This window comes from Peromyscus californicus, unplaced genomic scaffold (genome assembly GCF_007827085.1).
Source record: "Peromyscus californicus insignis strain IS unplaced genomic scaffold, ASM782708v3 Scaffold_2__1_contigs__length_46816999, whole genome shotgun sequence".
NCBI classification, from domain to species: domain Eukaryota; kingdom Metazoa; phylum Chordata; class Mammalia; order Rodentia; family Cricetidae; genus Peromyscus; species Peromyscus californicus.
The window spans coordinates 8,656,136-8,678,227 of NW_026294540.1; the positions used below are offsets into that span (position 1 = coordinate 8,656,136).

The window sequence follows — 22,092 nt, forward strand, 5'->3', positions numbered from 1 at the left end:
CCTTGAATCTGTAAGATACTGTTGCCCCAGCTCCCAGTCATGCCGCACCACACACTGCTGGTCTGACTCTATTTACAAGAAATGCTCAGAACTAGCAGGGGCGTAGAGATGGAGGGTTCAGTGGGATGGAGGGGCTCGCTGCTATGGGGATGGGGTTTCTTTCGGGGACCCACAGTCTTCCCAGAATTAGATGGCGGAGATGGCCGTGCGACCCTGTGGGTTCACCAGAACCCTTTCAATACTACGACTGTCTCGGTGTGTGGATCGTGTGTGAAAAGGCTGTTTAAACGATAACAAAGGTTCGAGCTTTGGGAAACTTTGCCACGTAGACAATACCAGTGTCACCCTTTGTCACAGAGGACAAGGCTGTAAGTGCTGACACCGACCGCCTGCTGAAGCATTAGCAATTGGTAGCCATCAGCAAAAAATAAAATAAGATTTTTTTTTTCTAGGATTGGATCAGAGTGTCCCTCCTGTATCATTTACTAATACGGCATTTCACGCCGGCAGCCAGCACCGTGAAAAGGCACATTGATTTTTAGCTTGTGGTGGCAAGGGGGATTTTTTAAAAATTCGACTTATGTATTGTATGCGTGTGTGGGTGTGCACACGACACAGCATGTGTGAGGTCAGAGGATAGCTCGTGGGAGCTGGCCGGTGGTCTTCTCCTTCCACCAGATGGGTCCCGGAGACTGAACCCAGGTCAAGTTTGGTGGCAAGGGCCTTCACCCACTGAGCCATCCACGGCAGGGGAATTTTAACACGTCAGTGTTGCATCTCATAGAGGGAAGTCCTGGCTATGGTCTCACCGAACCAAAGCCAAATGTGAACCAAGGGGCACTGGCGTTTGGCCACCTGTTTGTCCTGTGTGTGTGTGTGTGTGTGTGTGTGTGTGTGTGTGTGTGTGTGTGTGTGATTTAATTCCCCTCAGGCTGACAGACAGCTCCTGACAAGCCAGCTCCCTACCTTCTGACCCATCCCTCCCAAGGTGCTGGGATCCAGTGGTGGAGTGGATTAAAAATGGCCACTGTCAGCCGGGCGGTGGTGACACATGCCTTTAATCCCAGCACTCGGGAGGCAGAGCCAGGCGGATCTCTGTGAGTTCGAGGCCAGCCTGGTCTACAGAGCGAGATCCAGGAAAGGCGCAAAGCTACACAGAGAAACCCTGTCTCGAAAAACCAAAAAAAAAAAAAAAAAAAAAAAATGGCCACTGTCTACCAGAGGCAGGCTTGGGTTGAAGCCTTCCTTCCCCATTCCTGTGATGTCCGTACCCTCTCATGGGCTTGACATATCTGCTCTTGGAGAGAGTAAGTGGTAGCCACACCCACCAGAGTCCCTCTTCGAAGAGACCAAGTCCCCTCTAGCCTGCTTTCCTCCAGGGTACCCAGCGCAGAGCTTCCTGCCTGGATCTCCCAGGTTCCTAGACTCTGCCTGCCCCACCTCTCCTCTGGGCCCTAGGTCAGCCACCTCTTGATGGCTTTCCTGTCTCTTATCACAGTGACATGCCACAGCCTGGGGCTTGGATAGAAGTCGCCTTGCTGGCTTCTGCAAGCAGACCCCCCCCCCCCCCCCAGCTCCTTAGCTAGAAAGCCCTTGACCTGTGTGCCATTCCAAACTATCTACCGGATAAGGCAATGTCTGCTTCTGTGAGACCTCTGCCTGTCCCACACGACTCCCGGAGGGAGACCTTGGCATCGGTAATTCCCCCACGCACCATGTGAGCCCTCCTCTAGGTATTCATCCTGTCTCCTCTGGTTGCCTGCAGGCCAGGCAGGCAGGAAGCTACACACAGCTGGAAGGTGTGTTCTTGTTGGATAAAGTGTGACTCTGCTTGGACCCGGCTATAGACAAGTGTTGAGCACATACCGCGAGGCAGGCTTTGTGTGAGGTGTGGTAGCTTACAAAGAAGACTAACATGGACTTGCTTGGGCAGAGCTGGCGGTTTAAGGCACGAATGTGAAAGGGCAAGATGGTCAGAGCTCAGATACCATGCTTCGGGACACAAGGAAAACATTTAACAGGAAGACCTGACCTGGGTGGTGCTGGTGCCTACCTGTTCAGAAGGCCCTCCGGGACTTTTCACCTTGGCAGAAACCCTTTCTCATTAAGAAAAAACAATTTTTTTTTTACAAGTTCATTAATAGAAAGTCAGGTGGCCGGATTCATCGTTACATACAGTCAGCTTTTCATTCTTTTGTTTTTAAATGAAATCAAGCTTTCTAAACTCAGCGGCTCTAGATATCATAACTGCTGTGCCCAGAGCTTCTGGGAAAGCGTGGCATGTGGAAAAGACAACCAAGTTGATGGGTCAAGATAGCTGGCCCTTCAGCTTCCCGGGGATTCTGGTCTCCGCCTTCCATCTTACTGTAGGAGTGCTGGGTTCACAGGCATGCGACACTGCTGGCATTCAATTGTGTGTGTGTGTGTGTGTGTGTGTGTGTGTGTGTCTGTCTGTCTGTCTGTCTGTCTGTCTGTGTCGTCTTGTCTGTGCACACAGGTGTGCAGTGCCTGTGGAGGCCAGAAGAGGGCCTTGGGTTCCCTGGAGCAGGAATTAAAGGGGGTCATGGGTCACACGTTTCCCGTGTCTGCTCAACTCTGCCACCTGTAGGTAATTACTGACTTCTTGTTTGTTTTGAGATAGAGTCTCATTCTGTAGCCCAGGCTAGCCTCCAACCCTTGATCCTCCTGCCTCTGACTCCCGAGAGTTGAGATTAGGGGTGTGAACCCTATGTCTGGCCTCGGCTTACTGATTGTTTTTTTGTTTGTTTGATTTGGTTTTTTGAGACAGGGTTTCTCTAGGCAACTGCCTTGGCTGTCTCTTAAAGCGGAAGTGGAGGTGGAGGTCAAGATGAGCAGGGGATCTGCTCCAGTTCCCCAGACCTCAGAGGCCTCTTTCAACCGAGTCTTTTTTTCCAAATCTGTTGGTCTTGGTGTGGAAGCAGAGGGGTGGCTAGGTGATGGTTGAAAAGTCCCAGGTAGAGCTGGCAAGAAGACTCAACGGATAAAGACCCTATGACCCACACTCAGTCCCTGGATGAATGGTGGACCTCCACACGCACACTGTGAGATGCGTGTACTCATGCTCACACACCAACACGCATCCCATGTCGGCACTCAAAAAGGAAGGAAGGAAAAAATAAGGGACAGCCATAAATTTAGCCCATAGCTCCTCTTCTAGTTGGAAACGTGGCACAGAGCACAGAGCCTGGTGCCGTGGTACCCGGTTGTGATCTTAGTTACATAGGAGTCTGAGGCAGGGGGATTGGGAGTTCCAGGCTATGTAGCAACATTCTGCCTTGAAATAAATAAATAAATAAATAAATAAATAAATAAATAAATAAATAAATAAGTTCAATGTGATGGCACAGGGCTGTAACTCCAGAACTCGGTAGGTACAGGCAAAAGAACCAGGAGTTCAAGGTCATTCTTATCTCACATGGGGGGTTTGAGGCCATCCTAGAAAGAGCCTACTGAAGACACACACTGTTCACAGGTGTCTGGTTTGCAAATAGGACTTTGTTCTCATGAGGTTTTTTTTGTTTTTGTTTTTCTCTTTTCTTTTCTTTTCTCAACAGAGTCTCATTTAGCCCAGGCTGGCCTTAAGCTCTCTAGGTAGCCAAGGGTGGCCTGGAACTTCTGATTCTCTTGCGCTCCACCTCCTCGGTGCTGGGATTACAGGCCTGCGTCACCACACTCTGTTGATGCAGTACTGGGGGTTGAACTCAGGGCTTCCTTCATGCCAGGCCAGTGCTCTACCCACCGAGCCACATCCCCAGCCCCCGGTTGGGTTTTCTTGAAGCAAGGTACGCCTGTTACCGATTCGGTGGTTTAAAAAGGTGAGTGGCTGGAACCTGGCTTGGTCAAGGGGCATCCCAAAGCTTTGTCCACGTGTCCACATCCACCTGACCAGCCCCGTTGAGGTCGGGTGGAGGGAAGAAAGATGCTCTTCAGCAGGCACGGGTGTGTACAGCGGCTTACATAGCCCTTGTTGGGAAAGACGGGGTTGAGGCTGCCACACTCCCTTCAAGCTGCAGCCTGGATTGGCTTGCCCTTTACCTGTCTGCCCTCCCTTCTACTCCTGGCCTCATGGTGTTGACCCACGGTGCAGATGCCTTCCGAAAGGCTTGTCTTGCTGTGGCACATCTCAGTGTTTCTGGACAGCTGTCAGTCAGGCCTGGGCTGCGTTTCTCAGCCGCCCATCCTAAAGATGCCTCCACACAGGAAGTGATTGGGGGTATCAGCCTGGGAACTACCTCCAACTTGCTGAGATGGGCTTTCCAGAGGGTGGTGGCCCGAGTCAGCGCTCTTTAAATTTGTCACTTCTCCCAGTGACACAGGGTAAATGAGATCTGAGTTCAGTTCCGTGATTTCCCAGCCCGGGCATAGACGCTTTCAGCAGAAGACTCACCCAGGCCAGAGCAGCAAGCATAAAGCCCAGATCTGTTCATGTGCCTGGCCCCACACAGCCCTGAACAATAGGTCATTGTGGTCATTGTAGTCATACAGCAGAGGGCCGACGTTCAGCCAAGCCCACCCACCTACAGCGATGTTTACCACAACTGCCTGCCGCCAAAGTGAGACTCCAGACACCCTGGATCCAGAGTCCTCCCTTCTAACCACTGCACCCCAAGACAAAACCAAACTCCCTTTTCACCTATCCAAAGGCCACAAGTAATCAAACCAACATTTTGAGGCTATCAAGCACTGGTGAGGTCACTGGGAGACATCTGTACCGGATTACCAGGAGCCTGTGGAGTTTGGGGACACTTCCTCCTTACCTGTGTTTATTTTTGCAATATGGGAAAGCGTCACCCGTGGTTTGAGTTCCTAACTCACTTAAAAAGAGAGAGTGGTGAAGGCCTACCATTCCGGCTACTCCCCCTGGAAGCTGAGGCAGGAGGATTGTAAATTCAAGCTCGGCCTGGGTTACTGAGCAAGATCCTGTTTCAAAATAAAAACTGTAAGAAAGGGGCTGGGGATACACCTCGGTGGTGGAGTGCCTGTCCTGCATTCAGTTTCCAGTACTGGAAAAACAAAACAAGAATTAAAAAAAAAAAAAAGGAAAATAAAAGAAAGGGAAGACACGTTGGTGAAGTGCTGTCTTGCAGGCACAAGGTTTGATTCCCCAGAACCCATGTGAAAGAAGCTAGAGATAGTAGTGGAGGCTTGTAACCCCGGGGGCCAGCAAAGCCGAGACAGCCGTTCAGCTCTCTGGCCATTCACATTAGCCTACTTGGCAAGCTCCGGCCAACGAGAGACCCTGTCTCAAAAACCAAGGTGACTATGAGCTGATCACCTGATCCCAGGATGCCCGCATCTGTCCTGTGGCTTCCACACGCTTGCACACACAGGGACACATGTGCCAGTGTGTGTACAGACACACACACACACACACACACACACACACACACACACACACACACACACACACACACACTATACACACGTAACTTTATTTTGAAAGTGGAAGGTAAGAATCAAAGATAACGGGAAGAAAGCGATATCTGGATCCAGAACTCCAGTGCCGGCTTTGAACGTGGGCTCCTGGCTGCAGTGTCCGCCCCGCCCCCGCCCCGCCCTCCGCCCCGCCCCCTTCCATCTTGGGAAAACCTTTTCTTTCTTTTTTTTTTTTTTCACCTCAAGGCACATGGATTGCCTGAAGGCCCCTTGTGTCCTGGGCTCCGTGCCAGGCTCCTTGGCTATTTCCAAAAGAACCCCGGGGCGCGTCCCCACACTGTCCTGCTTTCCACTTCTGTCCTGTGCCCCTCCCCTCCTCACCCCCCCCCCCCCCCGCCCCGTGCCACAGTGGCTGTAAAGTGGGCAGAGACCCCAGCTACGGAGCCGGGGTGGGGCAGCCATTCTCCTTTCAGCTCTGAAGTGCGATGGGAACTGGGGGAAGGAGGGGGGGTCCCTGCTGGGACATTTACTTTGTACAGTGGCCAGGAGAGAGGGCGAGAGGAGCGGGGGGTGGGGGGAGTGGGGCTCTGAGCGTACCCCATTCCAAAATATTTCCGACAAAACCTGGCACTTCTGGTTCTCATTAAAAGCCTGAACTTTGGAACAGATTCCGTCCCGCAGCCCTCGCCTGGAAGGGGGGGAGTGGGGGGGAGGGGGTTCAGCAGAGACTTCGCCCCCGTAACCACAACAAAAATAGCTTCTCCCGGGAAAGCGCACCATACTAACAAGGCCACTTTTGTTTTTTTTCTCCCCTGCCATCTGGCTGGGGATGCCAGGGGCTGGCTCTGGTCCTGACTCCTTTGGCAGAGAGGGGACCGGAGCTGGGTGGCACTGCGGACAACTTCTCAGCCTCCTGGCAGAGAGGGCCATGTAAGGCCACCTTCAGATAGCCAGCCTGGAATCCAGGGCAGATGGAGCCCTCCTCGCCCAGCCCAACTCTGCTGCTGCTCCCAGCGCGCAGGAAGTGTGGTTCCCGCAAGCCAGCCACAAGCCAGTGGAGAGCGGTCTCGGGCTTGCAGAATGTTCTAGAGCAGGGGTTCTCAACCTTCCTAACGCTGTGACCCTTTAATACTTACTGTTCCTCATGTCGTGGTGACCCTCCCCCCCCAACCATAACCTTGCTATTTCATAACTGTAATTTTGCTACTGTTATGAATCGTAATGTAAATCTTTTTTGGAGACAGAGGTTTGCTAAGTGGGTCAAGACCCACAGGTTGAGAACCACTGGCTTACTCTGTCATGGAGGGGGAACAGTTCTCTAGAATATCTTTAGGATTTTATCATCCCCCCCACACCCCCCATGCTAAACACAGGCAAGGTTTGGACTTTAAGCCAAGTGGAATTTGGTCTCTGAGATTTGTATCTGGGTATTGAGGCACCATGAGATTCTGCAGCTGTGAGAGTCAGGTGGTCTTTGGGCTGACACTTGTCCATCATCCCTGGATCAGAGCAGAGCTAAGGTTTCGGGCACAGGGCAGGGCAGAAGAGACCTGAGGTCAAGGGCTTATCACTTGTAGGATTGGAGCCCTCCCTGCTACATGAAGGTGCATTGGTTGGCTGGAGAATCCTTGGGATTGTTCCTTGACAGGGTATATCTGAGCAAGCCGCTGCTCGCCCCTGGTCCACGGCTCATCCAGCTATTCAAATGTGTTGTAGAATATTAGTTAAAGATGTGTCACATTTGTTTATGCTGTGGGACATTTGTTTAATGTGTTGCTTTCTTTTATGTTGCATTTGTTTAACTCTGTGAAGCTGTGTTACTGTGCTTGTCTAAAACACCTGATTGGTCTAATAAAGAGCTGAGCGGCCAATAGCAAGGCAGGAGAAAGGATAGATGGGGCTGGCAGGCAGAGTGAATATATAGAAGGAGAAATCTGGAAGGAGAAGAAGTAGCCAGAGAAGGAGGAGGACACTAGGGGCCAGCCACACAGCCACACAGCCGCACAGCCACGCAACCAGCCACAGAGTAAGAGTGAACAGAGGTAAGAAAAAAAAAGCCCAGAGGCAAAAGGTGGACAGGATAATTTAAAGTTAAGAAAAGCTGGCAAGAAACAAGCCAAGCTAAGGCCAGGCATTTATAATTAAGAATAAGCCTCCATGTGTGATTTATTTGGGAGCTTGGTGGTGGGCCCCCCAAAAGAGCAAAAACAACCAACTACACACATGTTTTATTTTTTAAAAAGTTTTCTTTTATTCGTGTGTGTATGCATGTGTGTGGGTGTGCTCACCTGGGCATGCACATGAGGAGGCCAGAGGTTGACAAGTCTTCTTCTATCTCTCTCCATATAATTTTCTGAGGCCGGGTTTCTCATTGAACTTGGAGCTCACTGTTTTGGCCAGACTGGCCAGCGCACCCCGAGGACTCTCCTGTCCCTATCTCTTCCCCAATGCTGGGATTGCAGGTAGATGCTACCACCTGGCTGGGGATTGAGGTCAGGCCTTCAGGTGTGACCAGCAAGCACTACCCACTGAGCCACCTCGCCAGTATTCCCACCTATTTCTTACCACTGCCATGGAGGTCTCTCCTATCTCAGGCTAACACTGGTTACTTGGACGTTGCCATGGTTTCAGTGCGTCCTCTGAAGCAGGGGTCGGGTGGAAGTTTGTCGGGCATAACAGGACACATCTGAGCAAGTTACTGCTCACCCCTGGCCCACGGTCCATTCAGCTATTCATTTACCTTACTTCATCTTTTCTTTTCTCTAAATTCTTATTTATGTCTGTGTATGCATGTACGTGGGTGTGCTCACCTGTGTATGTATGCACACGTGGAGGCCAGAGGTTGACACGTCTTCCTCCATTGCTTTCCATTTTGTGTTGGAAGGTGAACAAGCAAGGCCCCCTGAGAAGAAAGTGTTGGGGCCTAGTGGGAGGGGTTTAAGTTTGGGGACTCCACCTCCACGAGTGGGTTGATGAATTGGAATAGGGCTCGAGGTTGCGTTCCTTCTTGCTTCTTCTCATTTTACCTCCTCCAGGCCCATCTGCCTACTCTGTGGGTAGAGTCCTCTCCCCAGAGGCAGAGCCCTCGGCCTTGAACTTGACAGGCGCCACATAAAACAGATTTCTTGTTTTATAACCTGCACAGCCTGTCGTGTTCTGGTAGAGCAAGATGAAACACTGAGGCCGAGGGCCTCAGCAATCACTTGCCAGTGGAGGAGCAGCCAGTTCCAGTCCCTGCGTCTAAAGCAGCGGTTCTCAACCTGTGAACCAGCCTTTCACAGGGGCCGCCTAAGACCACCCTGTATGTCAAAACATTTACATTGCGATTCATGACAGCAGCAAAGTTACAGTTATGGAGCAGTCACGAAAATAATGTCATGGTTGGGGGTCACCACACCATGAGGAACTGTATTAAAGGGTCACAGCGTTAGGAAGGTTGAGAACTGCTGGTCTAAATTCTCTGCCAGGCAGTCTGCTAGGCTCATAAGGCAGACAAGAAAAGAGCATCCGGGGCTGGAGGTGTGGCCCAGAGGTTAGAGAGATTGCCTAGCAAGGGTAACTTCCTGGATTCGATCTCCAGTGTGGGAGAGAGGTGGGGGACGGGGAGTAAAACTCTGGCCCTCCATAGATTTTTTGGTATACCAAGGATCTCGACATTTAACATACATGGTCACTCAAAGAATGGCATGAGGTGGATTTAGGATATTTCAGGCAGTAAAAATCCAGGCCATGAGAACATCTTAAAACAGGAAAGCATCATGGTGGTTCTGGAATTTTCTATGTCAAAGAACCCTATTGATGTGTTGCAGCTCAGCTTAAAATAGCGTGAAAGGATGCTAAGGGGACAGGGATGGTGTACGTGAAGCGAGCGACCGCTGATCCAGAGCAGAGCCGGTGGCTGAAGTCTGTGTCTGGCCCGCTCCAGTCCTTGGAGCTGGAAAGGACTAGGGTTGCCTAGAAGAAAGACAATTCCTATGGAAGGTGATGGGGGGCTGAGATTGGCAAGTCCCACAGGGCAGGAGGAGAGACAGGGGAGGGGCTGGAGGACAGAATTCTCAAAGCAGGATTTATGGGCCATGGAGTGAGGTTTGTTGTGGGACATGGCAGTGTGCAGGCACTTGGGGCCATCCGAGTCTTGCAAAGCCGGCATCTACGGGTGGGCAGCCTGCCACGTGGTCAGGCGCCTGCAGGGCTGTTTCAGACCAAGGGAGGACTTTCTGAACTATATCTTCAACACCAGCAGAGGGCACCTATAATGCCACCAGAATGCCCTATCCTCTCAATAGGAACTGAGTGGCATGGTGTAGGGGAAGGAGGTGCCTCCCACCACCCTTTGCTCCCCCAGGGACACTTCCTTCCTACTTTCTCTATTCCTTACCCAAGAGGATCTGGCTGTCTGATGCCCATGCAGTGGTCGGGGTCTCGGATGGTCCACTGCTTCCTCATCATCCTGAAGTCAGTCATTCACTGGCAGCACAGGGATCGGCTACCCTAGGGCTCGCCCTCCTCTACGGTGCCATCTTTCAAGAATGGCACTGAGTGGATCAGACCTTGGAGCAGGGATGCATCTTTCTGTGGTTTTCCAGGCTCCTCCTGCCTTGGGATTTGAGCTCTCCTTGCATAGCAAGGAATCCTATTGACAGAGCCGCTCTGATTTCCTAAAGCGTCTGCACTCTTCAGGGCTCCTGGGCTGACACAGGAAAGAGGAGCCTCCTGCCCAGCTCTGCGCAGCCAGGAGCCGCACACAGGCCGGCTTCCCTCTTCCAGTGGGGCACACGTTTTCAGCCTCTCTCCATTTTGCAAAAGAGCAACAGAGACGGCACAGGGGAGAAGAATTGATCTGAAATCTTTCGCTGCCGTTGACGGAGTGCTGGCAAGGCACGCAGGGAACTCATCCGAGGCAAGCCCCGTACTCCCAGGTGCCAGCTGCACGTCAATGGAGCACTGAGCCAGCCATGGAGACAGCTAATCAGGAAAGCGAGTCATGGCCCGGCCCAGCTCTCACACGCTTACCTGCAAGCACGAAGCAGAAAGAGAAACCTGGGAGTAGAGTGAGGCTGTGGACTCTCAAAGCCCACCCCCAGCGACACACTTCCTCCGGCAAGGCTGTGCCACTTACGCATCTCCAAATCTACGTGGGACAGTTTGCACTCAATCCACTAACCAGTCTGTTCTCTCTCTCTCTCTCTCTCTCTCTCTCTCTCTCTCTCTCTCTCTCTCTCTCTCTCTCTCTCTCTCTCTCCATCTATACTCTTAGGTAAATTCTCCACCTTTAGCAAGCGGGCTGACAAGATGGCTGGGTGGGTAAAGACCAGAGTTTGACTCCAGGAAGGTGGAAGGAGAGAACCGACTCCACAAAGCTACCTTCAGATCTCCCCATGCCAGCCTTGGCACACGAGACTCCACCCCCCACATCATGCGCACACGTAACATAACAACAAATGTATAAAGTGGCTTTGTTTAATCTAGCTATTGGTATTTCTACATATATTTTATAATCAGTTGTCAATTTCAAAAAAAAAGAAAGAAAGAAAAGAAGAACCCCAAACATTGGAATTCTGGTTGGGGCCAAGTTGAGTCTGTTAATCTGTTTGGGAGAATCAGCAGCATGGCCGTTTAGTCTTCCCATCCATGAAGATGGTACCCCACGTTCTTCTCTTCTCCTTTTAACTGCTTATTTCAGCATCTTTGAGATTTCATTGTACAGGTTTCAAACACTTCCTCCATTTGCACTGACGTTTGGGGGCATTACAGATGATTTATCGTGCGGCTTGTTCCCATTTCCCGTGACTTGTCCTCTCTCCCACCCCCTTCTCTTTCTCTTTTGATGACGTGACCTCCGCCTTCCTGGTCCTTCATGCCACCCACATTCAGACTCTGAGCAGACCCTGCGTGCTGATAGCATCGAGGTCTGGCACAGAGGTCATCCGACGACGTCACATACGATTATCAAATGGCCAGACAATCTCTCCTAGCATCCCCCTCCTTCTCCTTCATGGTCTGAAGACTGTGTGAAGCCAGGAGGTGACGTCACAGGCTCTGACATCTCCAGCATTGCCTCTTCCTGTCCTGTCTGCAGGTCACTAGCTCCCGAATGGAGATGTCTTGTGTAACCCTCCATGGCTGCCGTGCGTGGTCTCCTGGGCTGCGCCACAAACTACCATGAAGTGAGCGGCTGAAAACATCACACACATTACCACAACTCTGGAGGTCAAATGTCAACAGGGCCCTGCTGTCAGGGTTGGGAGGAATCCTTCCTCGCTTCCTCCCACATCCTGGAGTGTTTAAGTATTTCAATCATTTTCTTTCTTCTCTTTTTCCGGTGATAATGTGGATTCCATCTACGACCTAAGACATGTTAAGTAAATGCTTTTCACTGAATTATAAACCCAGCCCCTTTCGTTTTTTATTTCCAGATGGGGTCTCCAGAGTCTCACTGACTTACTCAAGCTGGCCTTAAACTCACTCTGTAGCTCTGGCTGACTTTGAACTTGTGACCTTCCTGCCTTAATCTCCCCTGTGGCTGGAATGACAAGCTTGTACCGTCCTACTCAGCTCCTCTTAATGATAGATTACAGTATGTCCAACATACAAAAATAGCACTTCAAGGAAATACAGAGTTGTATTTATTTTATGTGTGTGTTTGCCTGCATATATGTTTGTGCACTACGTGAGTGCAGTTCCTGCAGAGGCCAGAAGGGGGTGTTGTATGATTTCCCCTGCAACTGTAGTTATAGGTGATTGAGAGCTACCATGGGAGTACTAGAAACTGAACATAGGTCCTTCCCAAGAACAACCAGTGCTCTTAACCACTGAGCCATCTCCATGTTCTGCCTCAGCACCCTTGGGACTTCAGACTGTGCTATGCTCTGTGTTGAAAGGATGTTCTGTGAACTCCAATCTCTGCCTAGCAGGTATGTTGGCACCTCCTTCTCTCTAGTTGGGACAAGTGAAAATATCTCCACACACTGTCAAACATCCCCTGCTCCCATGCATCCCTGTGCACCCCCAGGTGGAGAAGACTAGAAGAGTCATAAAGGGTAGGAGATCTTAATTTAAAAGTTATAAAACAGGGTCTCATGTAGCCCAGGCCAGCTTCAAAAGTGTAGCCCGGGATGACCGTGAACTCTGGATCCTCTGGTCTCCACCAGAGCTGGGATAGCAGGCAAGTGCCACCAGGCCCGGCTTTGTGATACTTCCCTCATGGTGTGGTGGGGTTGTTCTCATCGAAATTGCCAGGGCCTTGACAAGAAACCAGGCTTGGCTTTCCCCAGGTCCTGCCTCTATGCACCTGGGACCCATGGGTGGCCTCCTTTACCTGGAGGGGAAAGTCAGCTCTCCACTTTAGATCAAGACAAGGCATTCGGGGAACAAAGCCGGTGCTCTGGCATGCCCCGCCTGGAGCACTGAGCCCTTCACATCCTGGAAGTCTCTAACGGCCTGGCTGGTTCCACCCAGTTCCTTGAACTGGAAAAGGTGTGCAGTTTCAGAAGAAAGACTGAAAGGCTGGGGCCAGCGTCATCAAGAAGAAATTTAAAAACCAGTGTGTGGACTTTAAAAGGGAAGGGAAGAGTGTGGAGGGACCTTCCAAAGCTTCCCGTGTGCCCAGCATGAAGTGTGCTTACTCCTGGCGGGGGCTTCCCGGGGAAGAACCTGCAGCCAGTTGGAAGTGGGAATGGAACACTCTCTGAGTCACAGGCGGATGGGAGGATGACCCTCCTCAGGGTCGGTAGAACTTTCTGTCCGGGACCAGCCTTGTCCCTGCCTACCTTCAGCTTGACTTTAAAGCTCTAGTGTGGCTGCAGCAAGGAGCCCCTGTGTTCCTGGACCCTGCTTTGGGGTCTGGGGTTTACCCTACGACACAAAGCACTCAGGTTGTAGGACAGATATTCACTGAACCAGGAAGCTGTCCTTCTAGTGTGTCTTAAAAAACTTCAGGTCTGTGATCCATGTCCTGGGAAGAGGAGAGAGGCAAAACCCCTGGGGCTCAGTAGCTAGTCAGTCTAGCCTATTCAGTGAGTTCCAGGAAAAGGGAGAGATCCTGTCTCAAAAAGCCAAGGTGGAGAGTGGTTGGGGAACAGCATCAGACATTGTCCTCTGGCCTCTACTTACATGCATTACATGCACACATACCAACACACACACACGAAAAATTTAGAGCAAATGAAGATGACAGAAAAATAACAGTTTAAAATATTTAAGCTAGTGGCTTTTAGCACATTCCATGTGGTACCAGAAGCACCTCAATTTCATTCAGAACATAAGCAAAACTCCAAAAGGAAGCCTTTTGCCTAGATTCATCATCCTGGTTCTCCTCTCTGTAGACCCTTGACAACCCCTCAACTGTGTCCTCGGCCTATGGACTTGCCGGTCCTAGAGTCGTGGTCCACGTGGGCTGTGGCTGGCTGCTGTCACTCAGTGTGACCTTCCCAGGCTTCTCCATGTCATAGCATGTGCCAGCGTTTCCTTCCTTCTCATGGAGGGATAATATTCCAGCCTGTGAACCGATCACATTTTCTTAAATCCGTTTGCTCATTGGTGGGCACAGGGGTTGTTTCTACCGCTTGACTTCTGCAAATATTCATGTTTCTCAAGGCTAGGGAGAGTCTGTGGCCTCAGCACACTGCCCTAATGAGTGATTAGCACAACAGTCTTTGAGAGAGCCCCCCACTTTTGTCTCCCTGTCGCCTGGCATGTACCGTGTGTGTGTGTGTGTGTGTGTGTGTGTGTGTGTGTGTGTGTGTGTGTGTGTGTGTGTGTGTGTAGGGAGGCCAGAGGTTGTCCTTGGACGTCTTCATCAAAGGCTCTCCACCTTAGGTAACACTCCCACCCGGAAAGCCTTAACTTGCTCACACTTCGTGCTATTTAGGGCGAGAATCACAGCTTCCTGGAATTAGAAGAGAGATTTACCTTTAACTTTTATTTTTACTCTAAAGCGTCACGTATTTATTATTGCACGTATGCGTGCGTGTCCTGTGTGTGTGTGCCTGCAGGTTTATGTGTGCCATGACACCCGTGTGGAGGCCAGAGGATAATTTTGTGGGTCTCTCCTAACTTTACATGGGTCCTGGGTAGAACTGGGTCATCAGCCTGGCACAGAAAGTGGTCTGAGCCATGTTTTTTTGACCACTGAGAAAAGCCCCAGGCTGCTCCCAAACTCATGATCCTCCTGCTTCTGCTTTGCAGGTTCTGGGAGTACAGGTGTCCACCACGCCCAGCTCGGATGCACCTTTGGAGGGCCAGCTTCTCGGTCTGCCACAAAGGGGCAGGCGCCTCCTTCCTCTACTTCTGTGCCAAGCCTATGAGGCAGCTGCTGCCTTTGCTGTCTGAGAGATGGGGAGCTTGAGATCATGGAATTTTCCTAGTTTCTCTGTTTTTCTCCTGCAGCTGGTACCTGCACTTGGGCCTTCCCATGACCCCCAAAGAATGTCTTTGGAGGAGACAGCAGGGTCCACCGTCTCACTTATATATAACACCAAGGAATCCACCCTGTTCCTCAGATACTTGGGCATTTTTATCTGCAAAATGAGAATCAAACCTTTCCCGACCCAGTCGGCTGAAATCAGGTCATTTCCGCACAAATTCTTGGAGTGTATTACGTGTTTTGCAGGAGCATGGGGTTATTTTTACCTAAAGTGGGTTCACTGGGATGTCTGTACATCAGCCATGACTTGGCTGAGCGCCGTGAGTGAGATGCCAAATACTTCTAGAAATCCCCAGGGGCTCAGAGCAAATGTTTACCAGAGATACAAAGGAGGTTCTGATGTGGGTGTATTTTAAAATAGCCCCTGTCTGAGGAGTTATACCTGGGAACCAGGTCCAGAGGAGGACAGCAGGAGATGTGGAACAATTTCAGATTGAAAGGGAATGAGGAGGATGGGTTTTTCTTTACGATGCTTGGTTCTTTGCAAGCTCCCAAGCATTCAATGTGTGTGTGTGGGGGGGGCGTGTGGGTGCATGTGTGTGCGTGCGCTCACAATTGCACCCTTCCCTGCTTTTGTCTGTACTTTCTTTCATTTCTGTAATAGACAAAGGGTGGTTTGGAGAATACACACAGATAAGCAGTAAAATGACTCCAAGAAAAGAAAATCGACATCTTCATCAAAATTGATTTTTTTGACCAGACAGGTCTCTACTCTGCACACATCCTGTATTTGTAAATCTAGATCAGGTGTGGAAAACAGGCTCACTCCGAGTGGTGCTCCCGCTGCTGCGCCATGGCAGACATCACTAATCAATCACTGTGACCCAGCACTTCAGACAGCCGGTACAGTCAATGAACTCTATCTATTGCCTCTGTGCTTGTTGATAAGCCTAGAACATAAATTTCACAGCATTAATTAACTCCCTTAATCTGAAAGACTTTGCCCCTGCTGTTTGTACCCAAGCAGAAGCAGCTCATTAGCCTTCTTAACAATGTCTGATGTTTTTGCAACATGGCAATACCAGCTACTAATTACACATTCTGCAGCACGTTCTTTGCCCTGAGTTCTCACAAAAGTTAGTTTTTGAGGTAAATGATGCCCCTCAAATAATAAGCTGAGGAAATACCTTCCAGGGTGCTCGTTCCTTCAGCTTATTATGGTGCTTGTTACAACATTTAGTGTTAGAAGGATTGGGGACACCAAAGTTGTGATTAGCCTCATGAACAGACTTACAATGTCAGTGAGGCAGTCAAGGTGACCAGAAACACAACAACGTGCATGTGTGTGTGTGTGTGTGTGTGTGTGTGTGTGTGTGTGTGTGCATATGCACATGTATGTGAAGGCCTAATGTTCATGTAGGAAATTCCCCTCAATCACACTTCCACCTTATTCCACTTCTAGGTCTCTCAGTCAAACCCAGAGCTCACTCGTGCAGTTGGTCTGGCTAACTAGTTTGCTCAGAGAATCCTATCTCTGGCTCCCCAGACATCTAGCACAGGTGAGTCACCACATGGGATCGGAACTCTGGGCTGCCTGCTTGTGCACCGGCTGCTTTTAAACCACTGAGCCAACTCCTAAGACCCTGAGTTTACATTTTAAATATTGAAAGATTGCTCAGCCAGATGTGGCGGCATAGATGTGTGATCCTCAGTAGGTTGAGGCAGGCAGAGTTAGGGGCCAGAAACATCAAGGGCTGGGTGTGAACTTCAGTGGTAGGGTGCCTGCCAAGTGCACAGGATCCTGGTTTTGTTCACAGCAACACACACAGACACAAAATCAAGGAGGGTCTGGCTTCCAAGCCTCTTAGGAGCCGGCATGATTGTCTCACTTCAGCTGACGGTGGTGTGTGTCCTTGTGGCCTCAGTTCCTCCCATCTTGCCTCTAGTCTCTTGGAAGTAAATAATGACCCCCCAAACAAAAATTACATCAGTTTTACTTATTTTCAAATTCCTTGTTGTTGGCGTTAAGATAGGGTCCTATGTAGCCCAGGCTAGCCTAGAACTTACTTTGTAGCAGAGGATAATGATGTGGAATATTAGTTGAAGATGAGTTACATTTGTTTATGCTACGGAACATTTGTTGAATGATGCAAAGATGGGTTGCATTCTTTTATGCTGCATTTGTTTAACTCTGTGAAGCTGTGTTACGGTGCCTGCCTAAGACACCTGATTGGTCTAATAAAGAGCTGAATGGCCAATCGCTAGGCAAGAGAAAGGAGAGGTAGGATTGGAAGGCAGTGGGGTGCACAAATAAAATATCACCGCATTTGCGAGGCAGAGAGAATAAATAGAAGGAGAAGTGGGGAAGGAGGGGCAAGAAAAGGAGAGGAGGCCGTCAGGACCAGGCACTCGGTCAGCCACGGAGTAAGAAGGAAAGAAAGGTGTATAGAACAGAGAAAGGTAAAAGCCCAGAGGCATAAGGTAGACATGAACATGTAAGTTAAGAAAAGCTGACCAGAAATAAGCCAAACTAAAGCCAGGCATTCATAAGTAAGAGTAAGTCTCCATGTATTTATTTGGGAGCTGGGTGGCGGGTCCCCAAAAACCTAAGAGTAAAAACAAAACAAACAAATAAAAACCAGCTAAAGGATGACCTTGAACTTCTGATTCTTCTGGCTCCGGCATGCTGTGGCTTACAGACATGCTCCGTTATGTCCCACCGTAAGCAGTGCTGGGAACCGAACTCAGGGCTTTTCCTCTGTGTGCATCATCATGAAAGACCAAACCACTTGACTTTTGGCAAAAGACTTCTGTTTTGTTTTTTTTTTTTCCTTTCTATTTTTAAATTCTCTGTGTCTCTCTCTTTGGCTGGGTGTGGCATTCCGTGGGCATTCCGCGTCCCGCATGTCTGGGCAAATGCTCTGTCACTGAACTCCAGTCCCAGATCGAGTGACTTCACGTCTCCCTCTTTGCCCATTTCCTCCATCTTAAAACGGACGGGAGAAGCCTGAAGGTGGCTGGGGCTCACGTGACATCTCAAGTGCTCCCAGTCATCAAAGCCGGGAGGGAAAAAAAATGTGTTGCCAGAGGCTGCTGCAAAGGGCTCCGGACGGTTTGTGAAGCGACAGTCACATCTCTTCACTCTTTGAGCTGCTGTGGATTGTTGACCAGTTGGCGCTAATTCAGAGCGGGCTGCAAGACCTAAGGAAACACATACACGTTAATATTAACCACAGGACAAATATTTGTTCGACTCCCGTGGCCCCGCGTGTTTGCCTTCACCCTGAGAGCCATGGTTATCGGAAGTCACATCCAACAGAGACGCTCCCAGGGTGCGGGGAGAGTCGCCTCCAGCCTCGCATGGACGGACTTCGTGGATCTGACATGCCTGCAACAACGTGCATTTGAACGTGGCCTTTAACCTCGGCGTTTTGTTTCATTTCCCTATTTCATGTGAGCTGGGCTCCCACCAGCAGCTCAGGCTGCTCAAACGGGTGATTCCCCTGCCTCAGCGTCCCGAGGACTGGAGATGACAGGCGTGCCCACCATGCCCCGCGACACCCGTCTCTTTGTAGACCCCTTGTCACGGTGTCTACAGGGTGATGAGCACCGGACCTTGCCCGTCATAGGTTGAATTAGTGCCATGTGCAGAGACGCGCTCCTCACGTGTCTAATGCCGTGTGCGATAGGCAGTTTTGATTTCTGTCTGAAAATGATCCGGCTTGTGGACCGTGTTTTCCCACAGCTGTGGGAACTGAAGTCTGGTGGGGTTTGGCTAAAGCTATACCAGCATTTGGTGCTGGGCTTATCAGCTCTGACCTCCTCCTGCTGCAGACTGACTTTGATGGCTCCGCTGGTACACACATACTTAGCCATTTGCAACCAGGCACATGTACGTTTGTATGCACACGTGTGCATGCACATACATACAGTTACACATATACTTGTATGCACATATGCAGGCACCCATACATATGGGTGTGCACATGTTCACGCACACACATGCGTGCCGGCATGCCTACACTTGTATGCACACGTGTCCACACACATGCATAGAGGCACACATACATGGATATGCACTGAAATACATGCACACACACACACACATGCAAGCAGGCACAAACATACAAGGGGGTCTACATACATGTGTATGCACACATGCAAGCAGGCACATGTACACTTGTATACACACATTGCATGCACATACATGCAGGCAGGCACACGTACACATGTATGCACACACGTGCATGTACACACACGTGCTTGCAGGTGTGGTTCACTCACTTACTGTGCATCACTGGCCGTCTTTTCGCTCATCTACCTGTTCTTCTCCCATAGGGTGAAGGGAGGCAGAACACGGTGGTGTAGGCTCTGCGCCCTCCCCAGCTCGGCCACGCTGGGCTCCGTGTCACCTGTCACGTTCATTCAGCCCCTCGGTCGCCTCCACTCGTGTCCTGGTCGTGAGCGGCGTCTGGCTCTTGTCACTGTAGTGGAGGTTTCCCGACTCGCCCCTCTATCCGTCATGGGGCCTTTGGTCCGAATCTTCTGAGTCGTGTGGACTCACCCAGGTGCACACGGCTGCCCAGGGAAAGCGCTGGCGAGGCCACGCCTGACGCTGGACCGGTGCAGGAGCTGGAAGGACAGACCACAGGGATGCCACCCATGTGGACACCAGGGAGCTGCTGGAGTTGGAGCAGGGGAGAGCTCCAACAGGGGGTCATTCTATTGCTATCACTCTGTGTGTGTGTGTGTGTGTGTGTGTGTGTGTGTGTGTGTGTGTGTGTGTGTGTGTGAAGGGTATGTGAATGCATGTGCGTGCATGCATGAGTGTGTGTGTGTGTGTGTGTGTGAGAGAGAGAGAGGGGGGTATGTGAATGCATGTGCGTGCGTGCATGAGTGTGTGTATGTGTGTGTGTGTGTGTGTGTGTGTGTGTGTGTGTGTGTGTGCAGGAGTGATCATGCCACAGATAGCATATGGCAGTTAGGAAAACTTTTATGAGTCAGTTCTCTCCTTCCACCATGTGGGTCCTGAGGCTTGAACCCAGGTCATCAGGCATGGCTGGGAGCACCTTTACGCTGTGGCACTTGCTTTTTTGCTTTTTTTTTTTTTTTTTTTGGTTTTTCGAGACAGGGTTTCTCTGTGTAGCTTTGCGCCTTTCCTGGATCTCGTTCTGTAGACCAGGCTGGCCTTGAACTCACAGGGATCCGCCTGCCTCTGCCTCCCGAGTGCTGGGATTAAAGGTTTGTGCCACCACTGCCTGGCTGGCATTTGCTATTTTTAAGGTCCTTTCTGATAACCGTGTGTCTGAAGCCGGACATGAGACCCACAGACCCTCCCGCGCTGGGCAGAAACGGGCGACGAGAACCCACTAAGCGCGTGGCTGGCACTTCCCCATTTGGCAACAGCCCTGGGTCCTCATTTTCAAAAATAATTTATTAATTTTGCTGTGAAGTATCCCACGCCAGCCACCGTGCACATGCAGGGCGGCGACACCGAGTGCCCGACCGTTGCTCTGTGTGTCGCCGCTGTCAGCACACAGAAGTCCTTCATCTGGAACCGAAACCCTGCGCACCTACTGAACGCGCACCCGCCAAACCCCTGTGCTCCAGTCCCCGAACCACGTTCTCCCTCTTCTCTCTCCGTGAGTTTAGCCGAATCCACAGAGGCTCCAGAAGCTTCCACCGTTGGTCCCCTTAGATGGACAGACTCCCGTTTTGTTTATGTTTACGCGACAGTGGGTGGTTTTCACTTCGTGGTATTGTGCTGTGAACCCGAGTGTAGTCTCTCTCTCTCTCTCTCTCTCTCTCTCTCTCTCTCTCTCTCTCTCTCTCTCTCTCTCTCTCTCCCCCCTCTCTAGCCCCTTCTCTTCTCTTAAAAAAAAACCCACAAAATAAAAATGAACAAATAAGTAGATTCCAGAAATTCCAAAACAATATGAAATGACCCCTTAAGTTGGATGGATGGGGAGGTGGGGAGAATCTGGGAGGAGTTGGTGGAGGGAAAAACATCATGAAAATACGTCATATGAAAGAAAAAATTAACTGAAAAAATCCCAGTGTTGGAGCTGGAGAGATGCTCAGTGGTTCAGAGCACTGGCTGCTCTCGCAGAGGACCTGGGTTCCCAGCACCCACAGGGCAGTTCACAACCATCTGTAACTCCAATTCCGGGGGATCCAGTGCCCTCTTCTGGCCCCCATGGGTACTGCGCACACATGATGCACACACATATGCAGGCAAATTAGACATTAACAGTTTTTGTTTCTAAGGTTTATCACTGAATACAGTCGAGGAGTGCAAAGGCCAACCATAGAAGTTGCATATGACCTTGGGACATGGAGAACACATCTTCCCTTCTGGGAGAAGCTTGTAGTGGGCCAACTAAATGCCCCTGCTCACTTAGGACAGCCTCAGGCCACACCTCTGCACTCAGAAGGACTCCGAGTGGACGGGAAAATATATGGTCACTCTACGGGGATTAGAAGTTGAGTTCAAACTAAAGGCTTCATGGGTCCAGGACAGTGGATATTATGAAGTTTCTGCCTCCCAGCCAGGGGACACTGGGCCATAGCAGGAGGTATTTTTCATTGTCACAGCATGGGTAGGAGGTTCTATAGGCATCTAGTAGGTAGAAACCGGGGCTTCTACTCACCCTAAAATACACAGCACAGCTCCCGTCCCAAAGAAGCGCCCAACTGGTATCAACGAGGCCTGGAAAGTGCATACATATTAGAATACCAGAATAAAGCCTGCTCAAGGCATGCACAGAGAAAAGAGGAGGAGAAGGATAAGTTTTCACCAAGACAGAGGGAAGGCAGAGAGAAAGAATAAGACTATATATACTACTGGGGATGGTGGCTCACGCCTGTAATCCCAGCACTCAGGAGGCTGAGACAAGAGGGTCGGTATGAGTTTGATGCTAGCCTGGGCTACATGATAAATTCCAGGGCAGCCTAGGTTCCTAAGTGAGACCCTGTTTCAAACAGATACACACACACACACACACACACACACACACACACACACACACACACACACACACACACACAGAACCTATGTGCCTATTGTAGCAATAGCCATAGCCACATGGCAGCTCCTAGCCAGGAAATGAACTTGACTTTTCTCCTGGTGATACTGGACAACTTCAAACTTCATAATGTCTTGTCTCCTCTCCCTCTGTCTTCTCCTCTGTGCCGGGAGGGCGGGGCAGGTGGGGTGTAACTCAGGCTGTGTCTGCCTGACACAGTGGCTGGCAGCGGGTTTGTATGTGTACCAAGTCGTTTAAGGGCTTGGCAAGTGTAGAATCCATAGAAGCTGGACCACCCACCAGCCC

The 22,092-nt window shown here is 50.5% G+C and overlaps 1 protein-coding gene across 3 annotated transcripts in view; it reads left to right on the top strand.

Moving 5' to 3' along the window:
* Spring1 (SREBF pathway regulator in golgi 1) overlaps window positions 1–19,547 on the top strand; it is a 71,163-nt gene extending 51,616 nt beyond the window's left edge. Inside the window, exons 5-6 of one of the 3 annotated variants that reach the window (XR_008222011.1) lie at window positions 14,584–16,320; window positions 19,100–19,547. Coding sequence is in view for 2 of the 3 variants with exons in the window: in XM_052755183.1 (XP_052611143.1) it covers window positions 14,584–14,727 (144 nt within the window). In the remaining variant the exon portion in view is untranslated. Of the gene's footprint in view, window positions 1–14,583; window positions 16,606–19,099 lie in introns of those variants that run through there. The other 2 variants (XM_052755183.1, XM_052755186.1) reach the window with 2 other exon arrangements.
* The last annotated feature ends 2,545 nt before the right edge of the window (window positions 19,548–22,092 follow it).